The sequence below is a fragment of the Magnolia sinica genome, chromosome 18, assembly GCF_029962835.1.
Source record: "Magnolia sinica isolate HGM2019 chromosome 18, MsV1, whole genome shotgun sequence".
Classification (NCBI taxonomy): domain Eukaryota; kingdom Viridiplantae; phylum Streptophyta; class Magnoliopsida; order Magnoliales; family Magnoliaceae; genus Magnolia; species Magnolia sinica.
The window spans coordinates 32,424,365-32,450,307 of NC_080590.1; the positions used below are offsets into that span (position 1 = coordinate 32,424,365).

General features: G+C 38.8%; 1 protein-coding gene across 7 annotated transcripts in view; it reads right to left on the reverse strand.

Annotated features, from left to right (window-relative positions):
* LOC131233049 (TNF receptor-associated factor homolog 1b-like) overlaps positions 1–25,943 on the reverse strand; it is a 45,494-nt gene that overhangs the window by 15,853 nt on the left and 3,698 nt on the right. For 4 of the 7 annotated variants that reach the window (XR_009165068.1, XM_058229620.1, XM_058229619.1 and 1 more), the window contains exons 3-9: positions 24,682–24,793; positions 23,442–23,530; positions 23,136–23,204; positions 22,888–23,017; positions 19,753–19,911; positions 18,830–19,178; positions 10,411–10,523 (exon numbers count right to left, since the gene is read on the reverse strand). Coding sequence is in view for 6 of the 7 variants with exons in the window: in XM_058229620.1 (XP_058085603.1) it covers positions 10,411–10,523; positions 18,830–19,178; positions 19,753–19,911; positions 22,888–23,017; positions 23,136–23,204; positions 23,442–23,530; positions 24,682–24,793 (1,021 nt within the window). In the remaining variant the exon portion in view is untranslated. Of the gene's footprint in view, positions 1–10,410; positions 10,524–18,829; positions 19,179–19,752; positions 19,912–22,887; positions 23,018–23,135; positions 23,205–23,441; positions 23,531–23,614; positions 23,794–24,681; positions 24,800–25,943 lie in introns of those variants that run through there. The other 3 variants (XM_058229621.1, XM_058229622.1, XM_058229623.1) reach the window with 3 other exon arrangements.

The following is a 25,943-nucleotide window of genomic DNA, read 5'->3' on the forward strand; positions in this document are numbered from 1 at the left end:
CCATACTCTAACAGTTTGAGCTTTTAGAGCAAGTGGTTAATTGTCCCACATCAAGAACTCAAGACAAGACAACCAAAGTTGAGCCTAAAGACCAAATTCAAAATTGAAGAACAACAAGTGATGCAGGACAATTAACCACTTGCTCTAAAAGCTTGAACTAATAGAGCATGGTGAATTAATCCATTTATCTTATAGCCCAGGCCCCACATCCCATGGGTTAGGACCTCAGCCAAACCCCCCTCATGGGCTCCACTTCACATGGGTAGTGTTTGAATTATCTCCGATATTATCTTTATCTCTAGCTCAACAACACCGATAACACTGGTAGCGATACTGATAACGCTGGTAGTATCAAAAATTTCAAGTATTAGCAATGTATCACTAAGTGTATCGCCAACGTATCAAAATCTCTAATGTAATCGTCAATATTTTCAACTATGTAAATCCTAGGTGTCGCTTGTATTGCCAATGCATCAATATCGCCAATGTATCGGAAATATTTTCAACCATGTAAATTCTAGGTAATGCTTGTATCATAAGTGTATTGATGATATTTCAATAATATCGCCAACATATTGATATCATTAGATTTTTGTTTATTAAAAAAAAAAAATTTATTTCAAATTTTTTTTCCTGGGCACATGGTTGTATGTAGTATTCAATTTGTCATTCATAATATTAATAATATCTCGATATTATCGATATCGCAACATGCGAGATATTGAGACCACAATCTTTCGTTTCCTTTCCAATTGTCGATGATTTCTTGGTGAAATATCATGTGTTGTTGATATTTTGCAATATCGATCGATGTTTGGATGGAAGGTTGGATGGTTAAATAGGCTGGAGGGGATGGTTGGATTGATTTCTTACAACAACACATGCTTTTAAGGCCCTATTAAATGAAAACTTGCTATGTATGTATTCGTTTTACAAAAAAATTTATTTCTAAATATACAAATATGTACATTTTAGCATCTCCTAAAGTTTCGCTGAAAATTCCACCGTTTTTCCTATGTTTCCCCACATTTCCGATTATCAACGATATCGATATTGTTTCCGTATCCCTAGCTAGCGAAACTTGTAGCAATACCGATATTTCAAACACTGCACATGGGTACCGCCTCACACGAGCCATCCACCTCACACAAGTTGCCCACCCCGAGTGTGCCCCTGCATTCCACAGGCCACCCCACTCGAGCCCTGTGTGAAAATGTCCCTGCATTAATCACCCCCGGTAAGGAGTCTCAAACACGAGACCTCCTACTCCGATACCACTTTGATGTAGGAGTCACCGATGCATGAACTAAATATGATGTGAGATCAAGTAGCAAAATTAAGATAATTAACAAAAAGCAAAAAACAAAACTCGCCATTATCATCACAAATACTAAGAAAACCAAAAGAATATCATGCATAATCCTATCCTATGTTACCAAACATCACCGTACAAGATCATTAATAAAGGAAAGTAGGATCTCATGGATGTAGGGACATCCAATTAGCATATGGAAAAGTCTATTTCAAACTAGGAGATCTGATACTACCTAGGGTAAAATTAGGGTTAGGGTTTAGAAAAAGGAAGAAGAGAGTTTTGCTTCAAAGGTGATGGGAAACCAACGAGGACAAAGGGATGACCGCATTGCCAACCCGAGAGGTCACATGTGTCGCTAGATTTGTATGGTTTTAGATTTTTTTAGGGTTTGGCTTGTGGATGGATATGGGTAATGGGGATTAGAAGAAAGGTGAAGGTTTGGGATAGGCAAATTGAAGAATTTCAAATGATATACCTTTATGGTGGATGAATGGATGAGGATGTGGGGATAGATGGAGACCTCGCACCTTCGTTGATAAAGATCGGCATCACACCAACCTCTCTTCCAAATCACACGGAAGATAGAAAAAGAAGAAAAGCAAGCGAGCTTTCTCTTCTTCTTTTTTCCTTCTCGAAATCTAATGGCATTAGAGCTTCACACACCCATCTTTTTCTTTTACAGTATGAAAAAAAGACCTTTTACAAAAAGACACTCTCAGATAAGATTCTCAACATATAGACGCTTAATAGATTAAAAGGTGTTCCTAGTTCCCTAATCTCAACACAAATATAACGTATACAAAAAATAACAAGTATGTAAACAATCTAAACAACTATTTCGCGGCCTATGGGGGTTTACAATCAAGATATCCGATGATGATCCAACGGTCCGATCATCATGTCCACCCAAATTCAACGATTCGATGTGTCCATCAAGCTCTTATATGCAACCTGCATGCATCTTCCCAATGTGGGGTCTTCAAAGATGCATGAACATGCATGTGAGGCCTTCAACGTGGCTAGGAATGTGAATTGGGCCAAGTGGGCCCCATGTAATGGTCGTCTAGCCATAAGGAGACTGGCTCAGCCCTCCTCTGGTATGGTGTTCGCATGTCCTCATCAATTCCCCTCAGTTAAGGAAATTTTGCCTTTATCGGAAAAAAGTTACAGTGAGGCTCGGGGAGATCCGGGTCTCATTGTTGAAGCTCTACCTATGTGATCTACGTACTGTCTAACTTTGGCATACCATTCTACTTAACAAGGTGGTCCTGGTAACCTCCATGTCATGTGGAAATCACTTCGCATCTAAGATATCCTATATCTCCTCTCTTCTCGTAAGTATGGATGGTAAAGCTCGAGAAGAAGGGTCAGGTAATGGCCATGGGTTATGGGACAGGTCAGGAGCATCATCATCAAAGTTCATGTGAGGGTTAGGGGAAGATCCATGAAACGGCACAAGATCTTCCACATTAAATGTGGAACTGATACCCATGTTAGGTGGAAGATCTATCAAGTATATGAACCCTAGTCTTTTCAAGATTTTATATGGTCAATCATTACGGGCTTGTATTTTTTTATGGTTCCCTGTGGAAACCTTTTTTGACATATTCTAATCATGACTTCATTGCCCACAATAAACTCTTTAAACCTATCGTGTGAATCAGCAATCATTTTGTATGTTTCATTACTTACATTGATTCTTTTTCTAATCTTCACATGCAAGTCATGCATAGATTGTGTAGATGCAGGTGCAGACTCTAAAGGCCTATGAAGCATTGACTTGTGTATGCAATCTATAGGGGTCCTAGGCTCATCTGCTTGTTTTTCCAGATCCACTTCCTCACCGGGACTCATTTGATCGTGATGAAGGTTTGGTAGAGTTAATGCATGAATGTTTTGCACGGGTGTAAGCTCATCCGATGTCCTCTAGAATAACAACACTGGACTTCTCCAATATCGAACTCACCTCATATGGTAACTCTACACTACCCTCGGGTGTAACCTCAAGTGGCATCTCCATAATAACCTTAAGTATGACCTCATTTGTCACGTGGGCATACATGGTCAAATCAGTTTTAGTCTCTCTTTCAGCCTCTTTGGCATTAACTATATGAAGAGACTCAAGCTGGAATTTTGCCACATCTTCAAGACCACGTTTCTTGACATCCTCATTTTTTGGGGTGCATTTGGGCGGGAGAGGTTTTAAGACAATCCTTTTGCCGTCATACAAAAACGAACACGTATTTGAGCGACCGAATAGTGTTGCGTCCTAGTCATACAACCAAGGTCTGCCTAAAATTATGTGGCCTATATCCATAGGCAAGACATCACACCACAACGTGTCCATATAGGAACCGAACTGGACGGGAATGGGACAACGCTAAGAAACCGGAATCGAAGATGCATCAACCCATGAGACTCAATAAGGCTGAGGGTGAGGAACGACTAGCATACCTAAGCGGTCCACGGTACTAGCAGAGACCACATGGATGCAAATGCCACTATCGATGATCACCTTACAGTTTTTGCCACCACACTTGGCATAAGTGTGAAAAATTGAACTCCTGTGCCAATCATCACTTTCTACAATCTGTCTTACGGCGCGGCTAACAATTGCAAGTGGCACGGTCTCAATTCCTTCAATTTGATCCCCGGCTTGTGATTGGACATATTCCCCAATGTCGGGGTTCGCCTGAAGGGAGGCTTCAAGCTGATCAACACACGCATTGGTCACAGTCAATTGAGTCACGATGGTCCTATTATGCACTTCAATGGCCGTCAAACGGTTGTTAATAACGTTAAAGGCCTCAATAATCTGTTTTAGATTCATAGTGGGATGTACACCAAAAACATGTCCAGAACGAGTGGACATATACAAGGAAACTCTAAAAGGAAAACCTAGGTCATAGGACAATGTTATGACAACGATAAAACCAACATAGAGATCAAATTGGACACACAAAAAATGTTAGTCTGGAAATTTAGCAAGCCGTTACCCTCAAATATTATCTTGAAAATTCAGTAGGGTAGTAATCTGAAGGTGCCAAACTGAAAATTCAGCAAGAGTGTAATGTGAAAATTACAAGCAGAAAATTCAGCAATGTGACAACCTGAGATTACTATGCTGAAATTCAGCAATGGTACAAGTGGAAACGCTAGCTGAAAATTCAGCAATAGGATACTCCCAACTATGATTTTTTAAAAAAAATTAGCAACATGATCCTATATGCAATATATGCTCTACTAACCCTAGATGTGACTTAACCTAGTTGCAACACAAAAATCATATGCTAAACCTATGGTCTCTGATACCAAATTTGATGTAAGACAATTAATCACTTGCTCTAAAAGCTCGAACTGATAGAGCATGGCGAATTAATCCCTTTATCTTATAGCCCAGGCCCCACACACATACGTTGGGACTTAGGACCTCGGCCGAACCCCCCTCATAGGCCCCACTTCGCATGAGTACCGCCTCACACAAGTCGCTCACCCCAAGTGTGCCCCTGCATCCCACAAGCCACCCCACTCGAGCCAAGTGTGAAAATGCCCCTGCATTAATCACCCCTAGTGAGGAGTCTCGAATACGAGACATCTTGCTCTGACACCACTTTGACGCGGGAAAATTAATCACTTGCTCTAAAAGCTCGAACTGATAGAGCATGGCGAATTAATTCCTTTATCTTATAACTCAGGCCCCACATCCCATGGGTTAGGACCTCAGTCGAACCCCCCTCGTGGGCCTCACTTCACATGGGTACTGCCTCACACGGGTCGCCCACCCCGAGCGTGCCCCTGCATCCCACTCGAGCCCGGTGTGAAAATGCCCCTACATTAACAAGCCCAAGAACCTAAGGCTAAAAAGCAGGCATTCGATCCTCCATTTCACAAAAAATAGAGTTGACACCCTGGAAGTAGGGGCTAAAAGATCCATGAAGCAATGGTTGCTTTTTTTTTCCCTCGAGATTGCCCGCAGGGTAGCCAAGAGAGAGACATAAAAGCGGCTTGATTTCCTCAATGGCAAGACATACGTGCCAAGCAAAAAGCATGTCACCACATCTATCGTCATGGCCCAAGGAGTGTTGAACTTTTTGAGAACAATAGACCACACTGCTCTAACATAAGGACAATGGAGGAATAGGTGATTGATGGATTCTGCATCTCCAAGGCAGAAAAGGCAAGTTGGGTAGAATCATTCCCCGGCATTGAAGATTATCCATCGTACGAGTTCTGCCTTTTACAATCAGCCGGACAAAAGTAGCAACTTTCGACAGACTACCATAGAACCAGAAGAATGGAAAAGGTGAAAGCTGGGAGAGGGAGGACTTTGCATCAGCTAAAGCGAAGGCATGGTGGAGAAGTGGCCTAAAAGGGGAGAGCGACCAAGGTAAGGTGTCCTTTTCGCCTGGAGAAGGTTGTATTCCATCCAGAAGCTTTAGCAAATTCAGAAAATCTTCCAACTCAGGCTCTGCCAGCGATCACCTACAAGGAGGACAACTCGAGGTCCCCTAATATGTATCCGAGTTATTGACAAGTATTAAAGAAACAGGATGTGAATTTAAAGAGAATGTCTTGAAAGGATCATGTCAATTGAAGAGAAACTTCCTTTACCTAAATGCACCGGTTTCATTAATCTCAAACTCATTTTTCCTGGTACAATATCAGAATCATGGCTCTAATGGAAAGTTGTATCAAACAAGATAACATCAACAAAACTTTATTCCCAATTTTCAAATGATTCAACATAAAAATACTTTAGTCTACGATTAACAATTTCTTTCTTTCTATCAATGTTCTTGTTGACACATTTCATGTTCGGGTTTAACTCCCCACATCAGACTTCTCCATTTTCTCTTAGTGAAAAAGATCAATGACTTTGATTAGTGCTCAATGGCCTCAAGTCGAATTAGACTTGGACTCAAAACTTTGAGTTTCTAGAGTCAGATTAGACTTGGACTCAAAACTCAGTTTCTAGAGTCAAATTAGACTTGAACTCATTCCCTCCCTCCATGGTCTCAAGTGAGATTAGGCTTGAACTCATTTAAGTCTCAATTTCAGGGTTTCACAAGAATGAGTTCTCAAACCTTGGTTTGCATGAACCTCAGTCCCTCCCTGCGTCAGATTAGACTTGGGCTCATTAAGTCTCGGTTTCAAAATTCCATAGGAATGGACAAGGGCCTCATCCTTGCATAAGGCGACTTCATAATGGAAATCGATAGCGAGCTTAAGACGTAAATTTTTGGAGACTCTAGATTTCTCTTTGGGAAATGGTAAAATTAATCAATTTTAGGAGGATGTTTGGTTGGGGGAAAAGGTGTTGTGCAAGGATTTTCCTAGTTTATCTAGAATTTCAATAGAGGTAAATATTCCAGTGGATAGATGTTTCACTTTTTGAGGTGAAGAAGTGATTTGGACCCCTCCACTCCGTAGGAACTTATAGGAATTAGAGGTGGGGGATGTGGCAAAGCTCTTGTTTGTTCTAAGTAAGGTGTCTCCACTTCAATGCCAAACGAGGGATGGGTTGGTGTGGAGGAAAGAAAAATCAGGAATTTTCTCTATCAAATCTTGGTATAAGGTTTTTCATACAGCTCCAGTTTGGCGATATGGTGCTCCACCAAAGTTTGCGGTGTTGGCTTGGCTAGTAGGTAGGAAAAAGGTGCTCACAGTGGATGTGTTAAAGAGGAATGACTCTCTCAAATGTGTGTATTGTGTGCCTGCAAGAAGCTGAGTCTGTAGGTCATCTCTTCCTCTTATGTCCTTTTGCAAGAGGAATTTGGGATGGTTCTCTGCAGATTTTTGGGATCTCTTAGGTAGAGTTGGGATCAATTGAATGTTTATTCTTTGCATGGCATGAAGTGGTGTGGGTAAGATAGGCAAGTTCCCATGGAGAATGGCTTTATTGGTGGGTTTGTGGTTTATTTGGGGAGAAAGGAATAGCAGTTGCTTCAGAAATAGAAGTGGACGAATTTTGGTTGTGCTTGAGAAGGCAAAAGCAAGTGTAATGGAATGGACAATATCTTCAAATGTTACTGTAGATAGGAGTTTTTTGTTCCTTAGTCTGCTCTATAATTCTTTAGGCTCTAGCCTTTTATAATAAAATGGTTGTCTTTCAAAAAAAAAAAAGTGGGGGGGGGGGGGGGTGTTTCATTGATAGGAATGAGTTCTTATCCTTAGCTGCATTAAAACTTCCCTCCATCCCTCCTCTGAGAAGTAATAGAAATTTTATTGAATTGGGAGGAGAATTGCTAATACAAAGCAAGAGGCAACATCCATGCCTTGGCCAACATGCCAGCCATCTCATGAGCATCTCTTTGCATGTAGGTAAACGGAATGTTTACCCAGCGAGGGTTATCATGAATTTCCAACAGCGCTTGTTTGGTGTCCAAGAGACGACAATCTCAAATCACCTTCAACGATCAGTGGCCCTCAAAACCTCCTCAGAAAATTCTCTACCCGTCTTTAAGGGGCTGTTTGAATAGAAGTGAATGGAGGTAAATGGGTGGAATTGGGGGTAAATGGAGGTAAAGGGAGGTAAATGGTGTTTAAGGTGTGTTTGGATGGAAGTAAATGCATGTAAATGAAATGTAATGAGAGTAAATGAGCATGCAAATGAAATCCTATCCATGAGAGGGGATTTGGAAATAAATGGGATGAAATGACTTTTTGAGCTCCCTTGGAGAGTCGCACGTGTAAATAAAGGTGCCGCTATGCACATGTCCACCGTACGCATGTCACACTAATGATATTCCAAAACAAAGCAAATGTCGGCTAAATCACTAAAATCACACCAAAAGAATGATCGGAACCACCTAAAGGATTGCCATCTAGATGGACGGTTAAAAAATGTTGGCACGTTTGTGGCCTACCTGAGACTCAAAATTTCCTCATTTTTGGCTAAAATATATATTTAATGGGCTTATTACAATCCTTCTATTAAATATCATGCATATACACTAAGTTAGGATATTCAAGCTGACTTGGTATATCACATATATTCCTATGAATATATTGAAAAATTCAAATGCATTCCAATTCCTCCCATTTACTCCCATCCAAATGGAATATTTTGATTTCAAATGCATTTCATTTACTCCTATCCAAACACAACTTTGTAAGCCATTTACTCCCAATTCATTTACCTCGAATTCCATTTCCCATTTACAAGCTCCCAATCGAGCCCTAAGAGAAACAACCAATGGCCCTTGGAACTTACTCTGAAAATTCGCTATCTGCCTCTAAGAGAAAGCGTCTCTACTCCTATGGAGTTACCTTGCCACACGGACCAAGAAAAGGAGACAAACTTTGCCTCTCTTTCTCAAATAACTGCAATTCCACATGGCCATGGATTGCACATAGAAGAGTTGAGCTTGCACAAACCCAATGGAATTAGTGTTTAATTTGGTCTCAATCAATAAAAAGTCAATTCGGAGAATGGGAAGTTTGGGTTTAATTCATTATCAACTTAAAAAACAGAGTGCAAAAAATGGCTCTATATGCGTGTGTGTGTGTGTGTGTGTGTGTGTGTGTGTGTATATATAAATAAGTTCAAGTTACAACTCCAATTAAAATTATTAGAATTTCTATTGGCCTGAGCAATCATGTATATAGGTAATCGAATAGTGGGTTATTATCATTCTTTAACTCTCCCAAACATTACCTTTCCAAGTTATCCTTACATACATCCATCCACTTTTATTAGAATTATCCACTTTCTACTCAAATTGTGTCCACCAATCTCTATTTTGCAAATCACCCTCAAAGGTTTTTTTTTTTTTTTGAATAAAACACTTTAAAAAATTATTTGATTAGGTTTGCCCAAGAAATGAGTTTGTTTAGCTATCTTCCAAAATATATGGTTTTAAATGATGAACATGAGGCTTTTTTTTCACAACTACAGAGTTCAAAATGGAGCTTTTGCCAACTATGGCCCAAACAAACCTCAGGTTTCGACTCTTTGCTATTGGTCACCATGGACCAATTCTAGCAGCACCAACTAGGTAACTCTTAACTCAGGTCACTAAAATTCGAGAATAACAAACACAATTCTTCTTCTGCGAAATGGAATTCATCATGACTCATGTACCTCAATTTGCAATAATTTCATCTCCCTACGTCACAAAGGTCTTTAACAGCATGCCAATCTTCATAAGTTTCATCATAATGTGAAGAGCTCATGCAAATGTCAGAGAAAGCAATAAGATGCAGGATTCTTCTTCTTAATAGTCAAGAATAAGTTAGTTCATAGATCTTTGCCCTTTGGGAGTCAATTATTAAGGATAAGGGACTTCAAAAAACACAGCCTGCCATTACTGCCCTTTTTCTTGAAAGGAAGCAAATGTTATTAAAGAACCAATAAAAGAATACACTTAGATTATATCGTCCAAAGAACACAAAAGGTAGGGGAAAGCTGATGAGGAATCATCTGTCCTCAATGAAGGCAATACTCATTCCGACACACCCGATCACACCCCGATGCCTTTTGTTTGAAGGTAATGTGCCCTCCCAGAGCTTAGTCCTGTCAAATCTCATCTGCAATTCTGTAATTTCTTCAATGAGAAATACAGAGGCACACTCGAGTAGGATTCGAATCCTAATCTCAGGCAAGCATAATAGTGGCACATGTGTGAGACCAAATTCATCAACGAGATCATCATGTATGAGCAATGGCCTGATGTCTGGCTGGTCCACTCACAATAGACAACATTTGTGTTGGGGACCATTGCTCAACTCGTATTTAACACTACATGCTTTTTGTGCACAGGCAGCCCAGCTGCTGCAGGGACCAGCCTGATTTTTGGACCAGGGAATAATGCAGTTAGCCTGACTTACAAGAAGTATACCACGCACATATCGCACGGAAGCATGTGTTTACTCAAATAGGATTCTAATCATAATCATGTGAGTAGCCTCTGCAGAACTTTTCTTCAATAGCTGAACTATAACAACCAGAACAAGTTGAATGGATTTAAATTGGTCTCTGGCCAGAAGACTAATATATATTACATCTAACTAAAATCATGATTAGATCCAAGGAAACAAGTTAAAAGGTCTAGAGCTCTACCAGAGATTACAAACCATGCTGGCATGTTGATTACCTGAATATATGAGCTAGAACAAAAATTTCCACTGTCCTACGACCAAGCTCTGTTAGCCGCCTTTCTTCACGATCAATTGAGTCTTTGTTGAAATCTTCTCCAGAAGTTCCATCCTGCAAATGCAAAATCTCAGTTGCAAGACCTCATAAAATACAAGGGGAAAAGCAAACACAGAAAAGGGAAATACAAATTTACATGCCATATCACATGGGCATGGAAATCTGGAAAGCCGTGAAGCATAAAGATAACTAATGAAAAAAATTTACACATCCTATAGAGAAAGCTTTAAAAGCCAGCAAGTTTGCACAGGAAACTGTTATCCTTCTCCATAATTCAAAAAATAGATGATCATCATCTATAACATAGTATGCCCTATTTGGGATCAGCTTTACTAATCATGTCTTAATAATCATTCCTATATAAAGCCCTATTCCTCGGTAAGCGAACAAGCTTCGTATCCCTTCATGCCACCTCAATCCAAGTCCTTTTAGATCTTTCACTCATCCACTTTTTTAGTCCCTTCAACCTTCTCAAAGTTCCCCTCCTTATAGTTTTCACAGAACATTACTGAACCATCTCAATCCACTCCATTTCATCTCCTAAGTATGCAAATTAATAGTTGCTAAGCTGTCATCAAGTAGAAGGTGAAAAGTAAACATAGAAAAAGAAATTAGAGGATTATATCTGCATGGAAATCTGGAAAGGCATGAAGTAGAAGATAGCTGGTAAAAAACATAACACATCCTATCAATAAAGCTTAAAAAGCTAACCAGTTTGCACAGGAAACTGATACTTCTTTAATCATTCCACAATATGGATCATCAGCAGCAGCAATGTAGCCTTCTCCCAACTATTTGATGCCAGCTTTAAGAATCTTATTTTGCCGGACATTTCTATCTAAAGCATTCATATTACTTCTCACCACATTAATCCAAGTCCCTTTAGGACATCCCAGCATTTTTCAGGCCCTTCAACCCTAATTGAAATTCTGCTATTTTTAGCCATCTTTGGTTTTCACAGCAGACAACTAAAAAAACCTCAATCTACCCTCCATTTTATTCGTGTTGGGGCAACTTCTCTGTTGCTGTCCTTTTCTTGATTATATGCTCCCTAGTCTTCCCACACATCAATCCAAACATCCTTGTCTCTGAAGTGCTCACTCTATGTTACTTCTTAGCTGCCCAACACTCTGACCCATATAGCATCCAGTTAAATAGAATTATAAATTTTCCATTGATTTTCATTAGCTTGTGGTTATCATCCAAAGTGTCAGTGATCAAATTATTGATGATATCAGCTGATATTTATCAATATTGCACGTCCTACGCTACACTCAGGTGTATTTGATCTTTCAAAAAAAAAAACACTCAGATGTTTTCGATTTTTTTTTTTTAAGAGATAACTGAAATTTATTAGAACACCCGTCGAAATGGGAAAAGAATACAGCGCAACACATCACTCCTAAAGGAATGAAACAGGGGCAGCTTTAGCTGCATTTACGTGATAAGCCCATTCTTTTACAAGACCTTTGACTATACATATGACATCACATGCGGAGGACCTCCTATTTCTGAAACATTGCTCATTCTGCTCCCTTCCAAATGACCCAAAATATAGCCAAAATGAGAAGTCTCCAAAGAGCTTTTACCAGCTTTCCCAACCCCTCCTTCATGCCGCACCCGAAGGAGGTCTGAGACCAACTTCGGCATTACCCAGGCCAAATGAAGCACTCCAGGGGAAGAAATCCCACACATACCGTGCAGTATATTCGGAAAATCTCCTGCATCACTTGATATATCACATGTATTGTGGTATATCAGTCGGCTGTCTACCTATATTGCCGGAAATTGAAGAAAATTCCAACCCCCCCCCCCCCCTCCCCCCCCTGGAAAAAAATTTTAAAAAGAGGTGGGGGGGGGGCACTATTCCTAGGCGCATTTTGACCACTCCACTCAAGTTGTTTTGCATCAAAACACAACTATGGTGAAGGAATCATGATCGGGAAGCAAAATTGGGCCAAGATCCAATAGGTGAGAAATTTTAGATTTTAGTTGTTTGAAGTCATTTTTTCAACAAATTACGAAGAAAACAAGTGTATGCATGAGTTTCATGCATTGACATAGATTTGTAGCAAGAAATTTAGATTTTAGAGGTAGAGACTGAAGAAATTGGGGAAATCCAAATCTCTTTCATTATCACCCTTTAAAAATGTAATTTCAGTGTGGAAAACAAATATGCTGATAAGTGTAGGCCGATCTACATATTAGCAAAACTATTTTTTGGAGAAAAATATTTCTTATGAAAAATCATTAGAAAGTGTGTAACCATGTGTCTTTTAACATTTCCTACAGTTTAACTGAAATATTCAACAATTTTCCTAAAGTTCCCCGGGTGTTTCTTCATATTGTGACACATTTACATGACACATGCGACATTTCCCGATGTTTCCCACGATGTTTTTGTGACACATTTCCCAAAGTTTCCGACGATGTTTCTATATCCCAAGAGTTCAATAAATGTACAACACCAATACATAAACCATTGCCAAATGCACAACCCCTTCGTCTGCTCAGCTCTAATTTTGCTTGGAAACCATCCTCATCAATCTCTCCAATCTTTAGAATTATAGGGCCAAGGTAATGAAAAACATCGCTTTGAGGGACCTCTTGGCCTTCAATTTTAGCCAAAGCCTAACTTGTAGAATTATTCCTACTAAATTTACAATTTCCACATGTTCCATGATTCTTCTAATTTTTAAAGCTCTAGACTCTACAGCTTTCCTATATACTCTTCATTTAGCATTCACTCTCATGTCTTGCCAATCGGCACCACATCCATCGCAAACAACATACACCTAAGGATGTTATGCAACATTATGCAACATGCAGTGTCCCACAAATGACATATGCATATGCTCATTAATGTATGGTGATCTCCTAGGATCATAGCATCCAGAGGCATATATGCACTTCATTCAACAAGCTCTAATTTTATGAGAAACATCTTCAGAAATCTCTCCGTCTTCTTGAATTGTAAAGCCAAGGTAAAGAAAGATTCCACGTTGGGGACCTCCTGGCCTTAAATTTTAACTAAACCTTGTACGTAGACCTATTCATACTAAATTTGCATTTTCCACGTTTTTTTCTTGAAAGATGATGCAACTTTATTAAGGCAAAAGCCAAAAAAAAATAAAAAACCTATACAAAAGAGAAAAAAATAGAAAGAGTAAAAAACAAAAACCAAAACTACAAATAGAGAGGAGCTGAAAGATGCACACTCACTAAGACCACTCAAACAATAAACAAACCACTCAATAAAACACCCTATCTGAAGAAACTGACTGGTTACGAAAGACTCGGTTATTCCTTTCAAGCAAAATCGACCATAGAGAAGTCAACAAGGAGAGCCTCTCCCAAGTCTCCATGCCATGCAAAAAAGAGAATCCATCGACTTGGGCATCACCCAAGCCATGCCCGAAGATCGGAAAATGTCAGGCCACACTACACGAGAGAAAGCACAATGGATAAAAAGATGATCCACGGACTCCTTCGCGCCCAAACACAGAGGGCAGATATTGGGGAGCACCATCCCCCTTTTTCGAAGATTGTCAATTGTGAGCATTGCCCAAAGTATTCTCGACATTATTTGTACCTCCAGCTCGGCGATACCAATAACACTAGTAATATCATAATTCCAGGCATTGATGATATATTGCTAAATATCACCAATGTATCAGCAATATTTTCGATTATGTAAATTCCAGGTGTCTCTTATATCGCCAATATTTTCGACTGTGTAAATTCCAGGTCTCTTATAACGCCAATATTTTCGACTATGTAAATGCTAGGTGTCACTTGTATTGCCAGTGTATCAACAATATTTTGATAATATCGTCAATGTATCAACATTGTCAAAAATCTGTCTATTAAAAAAATCATTTCAAATTTTTTAATGGGTGCAAGGTTGTATGATGAAATGCATGTTGATGTGTGTATATGTATGCATGCATGGATAGATGGATGGATGGATGGATGTATGCATGGATGGTTGATTGGATGGGATGTGTATATAGGTGGGGGTATGTGGGTGCATGCGGGCATGCGTGGAGGGATCATGCATGTGTTTGTATGAATGTATGTGCATGCATGATGGATAAATGGATCCACCATTTTCCCCATGTTACCCCAATGTTTCCTTGTGTCAACCATGCATGCTTTTAAGCCCCATTAAACGGAAACTTATTATTTGATTCCTAGACGTGCAATATATGTCTTTTTCACTATTATTTGATTCTTAAATATGCAAATATGTGTATTTTAGCATCTCCTAAAGTTTCACTGAAAAATTCCACCGTTTTTCACCATGTTTCCCCAATGTTTATCCGCATTTCCGAAATCGGTGATAATGATATTCTATCCGTATCCCCATCCAACGACACTTGTAGCAAAGTAGCAATACCGATACTTCAAATACTAATTGCCACAACCCTTCTTCTCCTCGGCTGATACGGGCGTAACGGGCCGTTATGAGGCGTAACGGGCCCGTAACGGGCCCGAAACGGTAACTTTTTTTTTTTTAGGCCTTGTTTTTGCTGTTTTTTTGAAACTTCTTGCTTCCAAACTGTTTCTAACTCCTTCTACTACTAATTTCGACCAACCTTAGCTAGGTATTTGATAGAAAAACACATTATATTATAGATTTTTGAATCAAAGCTCGGTGGGCCATTTTTTAGAAATTCGTCAAAAATAGGTATTTATACTTTTTTAATATATTTTGCTGTTTTAATCATGTCATATGATGTGTTAATCATAGTAGAACATGTTAATGTGCATTTTACAGATTTGGGGTGCCATTTAATAATTTTTTAATATTATTTCTATTTACTAATGAATTTTGACCCTTTTTTTAAAATTCGAAAAATCAGTTTTTAATGGTTGTTTTGCTGTTTTAATCATGCCATTTGATGTATTAATCATAGTAGAACATGTTAATGTGCATTTTACAGATTTGGGGTGCCATTTTATATTTTTTAATATTTTTTTCTATTTACGCATTTATTTTGGCCCTTTTTTAAAATTCGAAAAATCAGTTTTTAATGGTTGTTTTGCTGTTTTAATCATGCCATTTGATGTATTAATCATAGTAGAACATGTTAATGTGCATTTTACAGATTTGGGGTGCCATTTTATATTTTTTTAATATTTTTTTCTATTTACTCATTTATTTTTTACTTTTTTTTAAAATTCGAAAAAACATTTTTAAATGATACTTTTGCTGTTTTAATGATGACATATGATGTGTTAATCATAGTAGAACATGTTAATGTGCATTTTACAGATTTGGGGTTCCATTTTATATATTTTTAATATTTTTTTCTATTTACGCATTTATTTTGGCCCTTTTTTGAAAATTCGAAAAATCATTTTTTAATGATTCTTTAGCTGTTTTAATGATGCCATATGATGTGTTAATCATAGTAGAACATGTTAATATGCATTTTACAGATTTGGGGTACCATTTTATATTTTTTTAATATTTTTATCTATTTACGCATATATTTCGGCCCTTTTTTTGAAAATTCGAAAAATCATTTTTTAATGATTCTTTTGCTGTTTTAATGATGCCATATGATGTGTTAATCATAGTAGAACATGTTATTGTGCATTTTACATATTTGGGGTGCCATTTTATATTTTTTTTCTATTTACGCATGAATTTTGGCCCTCAAAAATAATTGCAAACACCTAAATGTAAGATATTTTCATATTACATTCATTCTAATATATCTATCATTGATAGTAGAAGTTAGAAAATTAAATATATGAATTTTGTAGTCAAATTCAGGTTATCTGGTTCATAAATTCATCAGACAGTCCGATACAACTTCTCACTAAAGAGTGGACCGTTACACCACCATAAACATGTTCCAATTTATAAATGAATGCATATTTGGAATGCTTAGAATATTCGGGATTTAATCCATATTTTTCATATTTTTTTGGCAAAAAAAAAATGCGCCGTTACGGGCCGTTACGCTCCCGTATCGTTTTTCACCATGTTTCCCCAATGTTTATCCGCATTTCCGAAATCGGTGATAATGATATTCTATCCGTATCCCCATCCAACGACACTTGTAGCAAAGTAGCAATACCGATACTTCAAATACTAATTGCCAGAACCCTTCTTCTCCTCGGAAGCCAAGTGAACGAAGTGATCTTGGGAGGAGCCCATAGGACCAAACCTCCATTGTACAGAACCGCTCCCCCCTTGACTCAGGCTGAGAGAGTCTATGGATTAAAGACTAAACCGAGAACTTCCCGGATTTGCTGAACCGCCCAACAAGAGCATCCTTTACTTCTGGCAACAGCGAGGATCTCGATTATTGTTAACCAAGAAAGAAGAGAGAGTTGGCTCTAGCTCTGACACTAGCAATCCCATGAAAATTACTCAAGTGTTTTTATCTTCCTCTTTTAGCCAGGTCACACGCAAGTGCTACTACCATTTTATCTCTTCCTCTTTGACCCTAGAGAGATAATCGGAGGTTAACTTAGCTTTAGATATATATATACGCTTAACATCCGAAAGAACACCACCTTCCTACTTGATCTCGAGAGCTTAAATCTCCCTAAGCATCTAGTCCATCTCCTACTTCCAGATGCCAAACACCCCATGCTTCGAAGAGAATCTTAGCCTTTAGCAGCTTCATCTTTTTTAAGAGAAGGAAGCCCACTTGACTTACAAAATATCAGAGATCTAAACCCTTCTACTTCAAACCAAGCCAACTCAAAGTGGAAGGGTCTATGACCCCAACTAATCTTATCAACCTCGAATAAGATATGACAATGATCAGAGGCTAACTTGGTAATACCTCTCTAGTGGGACAAGGGAAACTTCAAGATCCACCCTAGAGAAACCAGGGATTTGTCCAGTAAGGACATGGTTAAAGAGATCTGCCCATTCAACCAAGAGAATCTAACACTTCCCATTGGAAGATCCACAAGCTCATGCTTAAGTACCCAATTAGGGAAACCATGCACATTGTTGGTTATTATTCTGCCATGAGAATTCTCCAAAACAAAGAGGACCACATTAAAGTTTGGCGTCATGATTAGTGGAAAACCATTACTTTTCGTTTTCGTCCACAAAATATTTACATTGCTCACTAGATGAATGGCACGGATATCTGACACGTGTGTTGTCTGTGGGATCTCTCATGCGTGGCCCCAATCCCTCCTATGAGGGGCTTTTCATTGAATATTCATGAGTTGTGACTCAAGACTCCATCAAAAGAGGGTTTTTTTTTTGTGCCATTGTCATGACTCACTACTAATGTGCATCATTAACCACTCTAGCCCACATGGTGAGTAATCTAATGATCAAAACCCTTGTTGTGGATTTTGTGTTAAATGGGTCACCAGAAGAAACTTACACCAAATGGACAATTGTAACCGTCACTATCAATAAATGCATTTGGAACAATGAGGAGAAACTTTTCAACGGCCCTCTCATTCAATCTAAGAATCAAAAGTTCAAATCATAGACTTTTTTTTTTAAAAGACAGGGTGTCCCCACCTCTTTTTTGAAGTGAGACTAATCCCTGCGGATATACGCAATGACCCACAACTATAGATTATTTTTCTAGAGATATGATAGTTACATGTATTATTTTAATAGTGTTATTTGATGATTAGATGTTTCACTTCATTGTTTACCAGTTGTAAGTGTTAATCTGACTTATCCTGAACTAACCCAACCCAACCCAACATGAGTTTTGTTAGCGTAGAGTATTGAATACCTAGGGGTGAGGTGGGTTGGGTAGCTTGTGTTGTGTTGAGGGTTGGGTTGGGTCTTGGGCCAACTCCTCTCAAGGTCACTCCTAGGCATGGAAGATCCAAGTGCCCCTCCAAATCTGCATCATGCTTGATCCCCACCTTTATAAGGTGAATGGAAGCTTAACTTCAATGGTAGCTCACTTGGCAACCTAGGCCTCATAGGAATTGTAGGGGTCATTAGAAACAGCTCAGGCGAGATTCAGGGAGTGCTTGCAGGACCTATCGGGATTGCCAACTCATCAGATGCTGAACTGCACACCCTTGTGTGAAGTCAGATACCCAAACATATATATCTAACCAATTGACTGTGATTGCCGCATAATGGTTGACATAAGTTTTTTTTTTTTTTTTTTTTCTGAAAAGCAAAATGGTTGTCATCTTATGATATAAAGACACGTGCAAACTAAACTGGTGAGACATAGCAGAAGTAGAAAACCATCTGATAACAAAATCAGGTACCAGCTAAAGAGTCATTACAAATTTACAATCTACAGATCTCAAATGCCATTTGAGTGATCCTTTAGTTTTAAATACTCAATATTATAAGATCATAGCAAAACAAAGCAGAGAAGCTTTCATTAGCTTACCTTGGTGCGATTCTGAGGACCCTTATCATCCTTTGGAGGTAAAGGCTCAACGGCAGCCCTCTCAAGCAGTACCAACACATCATCGGCCAAAACAAACATGTCTTTGTCAACACTGACAATTGGGGCTGGCATTTCATCCATTTCCACTAACTTTGCTCTCCCTTTTTTGTTCTTACTCTGGTACTCAAGAGCCTTCAGACCACTGTAGAGAGAATCCATTACCAATGTAGATGTGACTTCCTTCTCTATAAAAAAATGCTTCACAACTACTTTCAAGATAGCATCTGTTTTTTCTCTCGACATGCGGCGCCTAGCATTATGGTCAATGCCTAACCAAAAAGCACGGAAGCTGCAGCCATCCCAACAATCTGTCAAGCACATGCTATCTTCACAAAACATAATATAGGTGGTTCTAGACTTATAGAGAATATCCCCTTGTACACACAAAAGTAAGATTTTGAATTCTACTCTCACATGTGTGAAATTCAGCCATCCAGGCCGTTCATTGGCAGGGCCACATGATGTATCTGCAGTGTGGCTGAAAATTAGGCCGGTCCAATCCTCAAGAGGGTCAGATGTGTGAGAGAAAAAGGGACAGCTAAAAGGAGATGACTAAAGGTCCACATTCCACATATGCACGTGCCCCACCTGATTTTCACGCAAGCCTGATTTTGCAGCAAACACTGTGAATCCCACCTGACTAGCAGCCTAGATCTCACAAGCATGCCAGTGACCACATTGCACATGTGGGGAGAGTAACATTCAAAGATCATAATTTTGGGAGCAGCCATGGCAGGGTTCAGTCTTATATGGAAAAGCCAACATGTACAAAACGATAATTAAAATACTTGTAAAGCTTACAATTAAAACCCAGTAGGGTTAATGGAATGATAACTAATTTTGAGTAGAGAAACAGAATCTACCTTGACCACCTCACTTTGTCCTCGATCAATGTCCCAAGCTTGCCTCTTCTCTCTTCAACAAAACCCCTGCAGATTTTCTCAACATTTGATAAATATACCCGAACCAGTTCCCTTCTATACTGACAATCAAGACAACGAAAAGGCCGGTCTGCTTTCTCCCTAAAACATCAAGTGCAGAAGCAGACTAGTTAATAAAAATGTAAGCTTCCAGGGAATTACAAACAGATGAAAGCAGTAATCATAAATAACTAAGAGAATTTGTGCCAACCATTGATAATATATAATTAGATAAAGGATTGCAAACAAAAGCAACTTAAAAGCAGAATTGTCAAAATCCTATGATTTACGATATACGATTTGAATGTGATTCTACATTCAAGAAAGGTAACAAGAACATAGCTTATTAAAGGATCCTTGTATGTTTTTTGAGTAAAAATTCTTGAAAGACAAAAAAAAAAAAAAAAGGAAAGATAAGAATCCTTTAACACTATCATGACATGGTATGTATTACTTTTTTAGTACAAATTGATGGTAAATGGATTATTGATGAGTTTTTAATCTTTTCATGTTATATATATATATATATATATATATATATATATATATTATATATATATATATATATATATATATATATATATATATATATATATATATATATATATATATATATATATATATATATATATTCTTGTAAATCAGAAAAAATCTTACAATTTACAATACAATTTGCAATTCAATACAATTCAACGCCTATTATGATTTACGATAACGATTTTGACAACATTGCTTGTAGTATATGATATTTGAATGATATGAACTCAATTTGGATAATTGCATGGCATCACTTTTAGTTGATAGCACGGAGTTTTGTCTCCTATGCAATGAAAATAATTTTTCGAATGAGGATGTGGAAACCCTCAGAAGGGCAATATCCAAGGAGGAGATTAAAGTTGCCGTGGACTCCTTGGGTAGAGATAAGCGTGCGGCATTTTTTCAGGTATTCTAGAATGTAGTTAAAAAAGATACGGTGGATTCCATTTCCGAATTCTATGAGAGAAGCTGTCTATCAAAAGGGCCAAGGATGTCCTTCATTGCAATTATAACAAAGATAGAAGAAGCAAGAGGTTTAAAATATTTCATGCCTATTAGCCTCATTGGAGGCCCCTACAAAATTCTAGCAAAAATCCTTGCAACGAGATTCCATGGGGTTCTCACCAATATTATTTCTATGAACCAAGGAGCTTTTATGGGGAACAAGCAAATTTTGGACAGTGCTCTCATCGCCCATGAATGCATTGATTCTAGGCTCAAGGAAAAAAATGGGTACTATGCAAACTTGACATTGAAAAGGCTTACACTCATGTGGACTGGGATTTTTCAATCATATGCTAGCAAGAATGGGGTGTGGGCAAAGATGGAGTTGGATTTGTGAATGCATTCGGTTGGCTACTATCCTAGTTAACGGATCCCCGAAAGGTTTCTTTCGAGCTTCAAGGGACATCAGGCAGTAACCTCTTTGACCCCTGTTGTTGTCGTAGACACGGAGGCCCTTAGTAAGATGTTGCTCAAAGGTTAGGAAGCAGGTTTAATGAGGGGCTTCAAGGGGGCAAATCAGGACCGCGGATCAATAATCTCTAGTATATTGATGATACTATCCTATTTTGTGATGTCAAAGCGCCTATGGTGGATAACTTGCAGAAGATTGTCATTTGTTTTATGGAAAAGGAAGATGTTGACAAAAGCGAGATGTTGGGAGCATGTATGGAAAAGAAAGAGGGGTCAAATTTGGTTATGGTCCCTGGATGCAAGGTAGGATCATCTTCATCAACGTATGTGGGTCTCCCTTCATGTATCAGAAAGCCAGCAAAGCATCTATAGGATAGGGTTATAGAGAGAATTGAAAGGAAGCTTTTTAGTTGGAACCATCGCCATCTGTCCTTGGATGGGCGTCTGTCTCTTGTCAAAGTTGCCTTTACAAATATGCCATTGTATTTTATGTCCCTATTCCGATGCCTAAAATCAGTTTTGGATAGATTGGATAAGCTGAGGCGAGACTTTTTATGTAAAAGGGCTAAGGAAAAGCAGATGTTCCATCTCCTCAGGTGGGGAGCAGTCTACAAACTGATAGCAGAGGGTGGTGCAGGTATTAGGGTGCTGGAAACCATGAACCTTTCCTTATTGGGTAAGTGGCTTGGAGGTTTAGCCCAAAGGTGTGACTATCGATACTCTTCAAAAGAGAATTATGATTCTCGCGGCCTCGCCAATATCTGCCTTATGTGCATGCACGATGCGGAGACGATTGACCATCTTTTCATTCATTGCCCTTTCATCCAAGAGGTTTGGAAATACTTCTTGGTTTTTTCACCACTTCGTAGGTAATGTCCAACCTGGTGGATGATCTTTTGTAGGCCTAGCACAATGGAAGTGTGAAGGAAGGAAAAGCGACTTGGCAGCTTGTTATAAAGGTGGTGCTTTGGGTAATTTGGAGAGAACGGAATAGAAGATGTTTTCAACATAGGAGGGGTTCTTTGGAAGAGGTGGTGAGGAAGATCAAGGTAGACGTTGTGGGGCGGGCATCCAATGTTAAAGGAGTAAATGTTTGTTTGTAGTCCTCTGCTTCTCACTAGGATCTGTAGTCCTGGCGAGTTTTCCTAATAAAATTTTTGTTGCCTTGAAAAAATTATTTAACTTCCAGGAAAAATTATTTGCCTTCCAAAAATATTTTGCCTTCCAAAGAAACAATTATGTATCATTATGTTTTGTAATGTTTGAGTTCTAAGTGTGTAATCATATGTTGTTTAACATCTCCTTTAGTTCCATTGAAAAATTCTACCATTTTCCTAAAGTTCCCAAATGTTTCCTTGAGACTTCAATACATTTACACGGTACATGTGATATTTTCCGATGTTGCCCAAATGTTTCCATATTCCAAGGGTGTGAGATCAATACATAAAATACTGCAGCCATGAACGAAATAAACAAAAGATCCACAAGATAAAATGACTAGTGCCTATATGCTATGCATTTATACAGATACTGCAAGGTTACAACACATAAAAAATACAAAAGAATTATGAATTGTACACTCAATATTTAAGTATTAGAAACGGAAATAACTAAAAATATAAATACCGAATAACTTGAACTTGAGCTTTGATAACAAGAGTGTCAGAGACAATAAAGCCATCTGATACTTTTGACAGCTCCATAAACTTTTTCCACCCCCAATCATGTTCTTTCTTGCAGAACCGATGCAATGTATCTGCAAAATATTTCGCTTTAGTTCATAAGCCCCTGAGGCCATTAAAATGACAAGCAAGAAAGTATGTAAGCTCAGTTGCAGCCTATAAACTTGGATGTTATCTCATAAATCAACTAACCAGAGTATTTAGATTTCTTTGGATCTTTATTCACCACAGCTATTGTAAATTGGGCAAAATGACTCCAACCTGTCAATAATGGAAAACAAAATTGTCAGTGTCATTGCCGTTGTCGTCATCTAAACCTTCCATTATTGTTCTTGGCTTTCCATAGTTGATGTCTTAAAAACTAAAATATTAGTTCTGTTTCCAATAGGCTTAGATGAATATTGGAAAAAAAAATTAAAAATTTTAATTTCTAAGATATCAACCATGGAAAGCTGAGAACAAAGACCACCTATAACTTAAAAAGATCATATCACACACCTGGAAGAAGCTTGTCATGATTAGCTACACAAAGAAACAAAGAGAGATGGTTGCAGACCTCACAGCCTTGGGGATATATTAAAATGTACCTGCAAGCCATTTTCATCACCTTCTAAATCAGCATGCAAGGGCACATGCATAATTCTACACACTATGGGTGAGTATATGCATACAGATGCATGTGTACAAATGTGTCAGTATCTGTGTCTCTGTCCTCATCACACAGGTGGATTCCATTCACGTCTAACCAGAGATCCTTGATGAACTTGACCGATAGGCTTAGTTGCATATTGGTGGCTTGGTTAAAGCCAAGAAACTTTCAGATGCAAAGTGTTAACAGCATTGGCAATACCTGACGTCACACCACAGGGGACAAGAAGCATTTTACACAAATCGCAAAAGAAATAGAAGTCACCTGCAGCTGTGTCTACTATTGAATGCACCCAATGATAAGACTTGTTCTTAGAATAAAATCATGGGTGAGATATTCAAGCACCGCTTACAGTTCTTCCCATGTGCAAAAACCTACCTAGGAGCGGCAATGTGCTGGGTGGCATGGTCCAGCCCTGTAGGGCCAGGAACTGGGCCTGTAAAACTTAGTGTGAGGGCAGGGCGGGATTGAAATCTAGGCCCAGTATCTAAGCTAGGCCAGGGGGCAATGATGAATCTGGACCAGCCCATTGGTCCGGTCCAATAAATTGGGCCACTGATATATATAGAAAGACCAGTTTAATGACTGCTTGTTGGTGGTTCCCAATTAAAGACACTTGTTGGATCTGAAAACATGTTTCAATGATCCAAACCATTTATATGATGGGACTCATCATGGATGGAAGATGCCCCAAAAGAGGTTCCTTTTTCTCTTCTTTTGAATGGTAGCCCAAAAAAAATCTTAGATTGGACAAATTTCAAACCTTTGATCATTTAAATCTTTTCCTTAACAGGGCCCAGGGCCTTTTCAGCCCAATAAGGATCAAGGCTGGCTTAGGGCCAGGGTTAGGGGAACAGGACCAGGCTCAGGGCAACCCAGCCCATTGCCACCACTAAACCTGTATATATATGTGTGTGTGTGTGTGTGTGTGTGTGTGTGTGTGTGTGTGTATGTCTCTGTGTGTGTGTGTGTCCCAAGGAACCTAAGAATTCCAAATAATAAAATGTGTGTGAGATAGTTTTGAACGAGCAGTGCATAAGAAATAAAGAAAATGCAAGACTTAAACCCAGATACACAAAGGTGCCATACCATTTGTACCCGCCAACCTCGAATGCGTTGCTCCGAAGTTCCCTTTTACTAATTTGAGAGAAATTTTCTATCTTCCATGTAAATTTCCCATATAGCTCCGAAGGTTTAGGCCCTACATGACCATGAATCAAAATTAGCAATTTTGATGGCATGCTTATAATGTTACACAAGTACAGCTCATATATTCCAATGTAGCACCTTAAATTTCACTATGGAGAAAGACAAAAGAATGTAAAACTGCCACTTAGTTTAGATTTATTCTTGATAAGTAAATTTATAATTCTGCTTGGTAGAGATGCACCAGCTGGCCCCAAGCCTGGTGGAGGGTTGATGTAGGTAGGTAAACTCACTGAAATTATGGCAAGCAAGCATGAGATAAGGCCAGTGATATCCCATGGTGGTGGGAGTGCGTGGGTGTGCGTGGGGTGTGACTGTGTAAAAAAAAAAAAAAGGGCTATGACTAAAATGGCCATGATGATGTTTTTTTTTTTCCTTTTTTTTTAAAGGCAATGATACTTTATTAGATAACCCACCAAAGCAAAAACTAAAGCGGGAAGAATTACAACCCAAACATAGCTAGAGATGTTACAAATGTCCACGGCTTCTAAGCTAGACACCAAACCCACAACATCAAGCTTTACTCTACTAATAACTTCTTCAACCGAAGCGCTTCTATTGAGAAAACAGTGAGATAGCCCAAAGCACTTCAGTTAGGACTAATCGCCAAACCGTCTTCCCTTCCCAAATCCTCTACCATGCCAGGCTACAAAGAGACCATCAATGGATTCTGGCATTGCCCAAGATATGTTAAGGAGGCCTAGGAAGCAAACCCACACCTTGTAAGCAAACGCACAATGGATGGAGAGATGATTTCTCGACTCAGCATCATCCATGCACAATATGCATACGTTGGCGAGCACCATGGGCCCTCTTTGAAGATTGTCGATAGTGAGCACCCTTTTCCTTTCTGTTGGCCAAACAAAAGCTGCTACCTTTAGGGGGGGTGCCATAGAACAAATAGTAAAAGTGTGTGCCCTCTGATGTTGTCAAATGCGATTGCATATGCGAATGCAATGGATTGGATCGCATATGGCATTAGTCATACTTATGTATGTGAAGAATATGTGATCCCATATGCCCCAACGGTAAAAATAAAAAAATTTATTGTTGGGATTTTTATTTTTTTTTATTTTTTTATTTTTTTTGGGGGGGGGCGTTGGCACTCATATCCCCCACCTCCCCTATATCTCTCACTCTTTCTC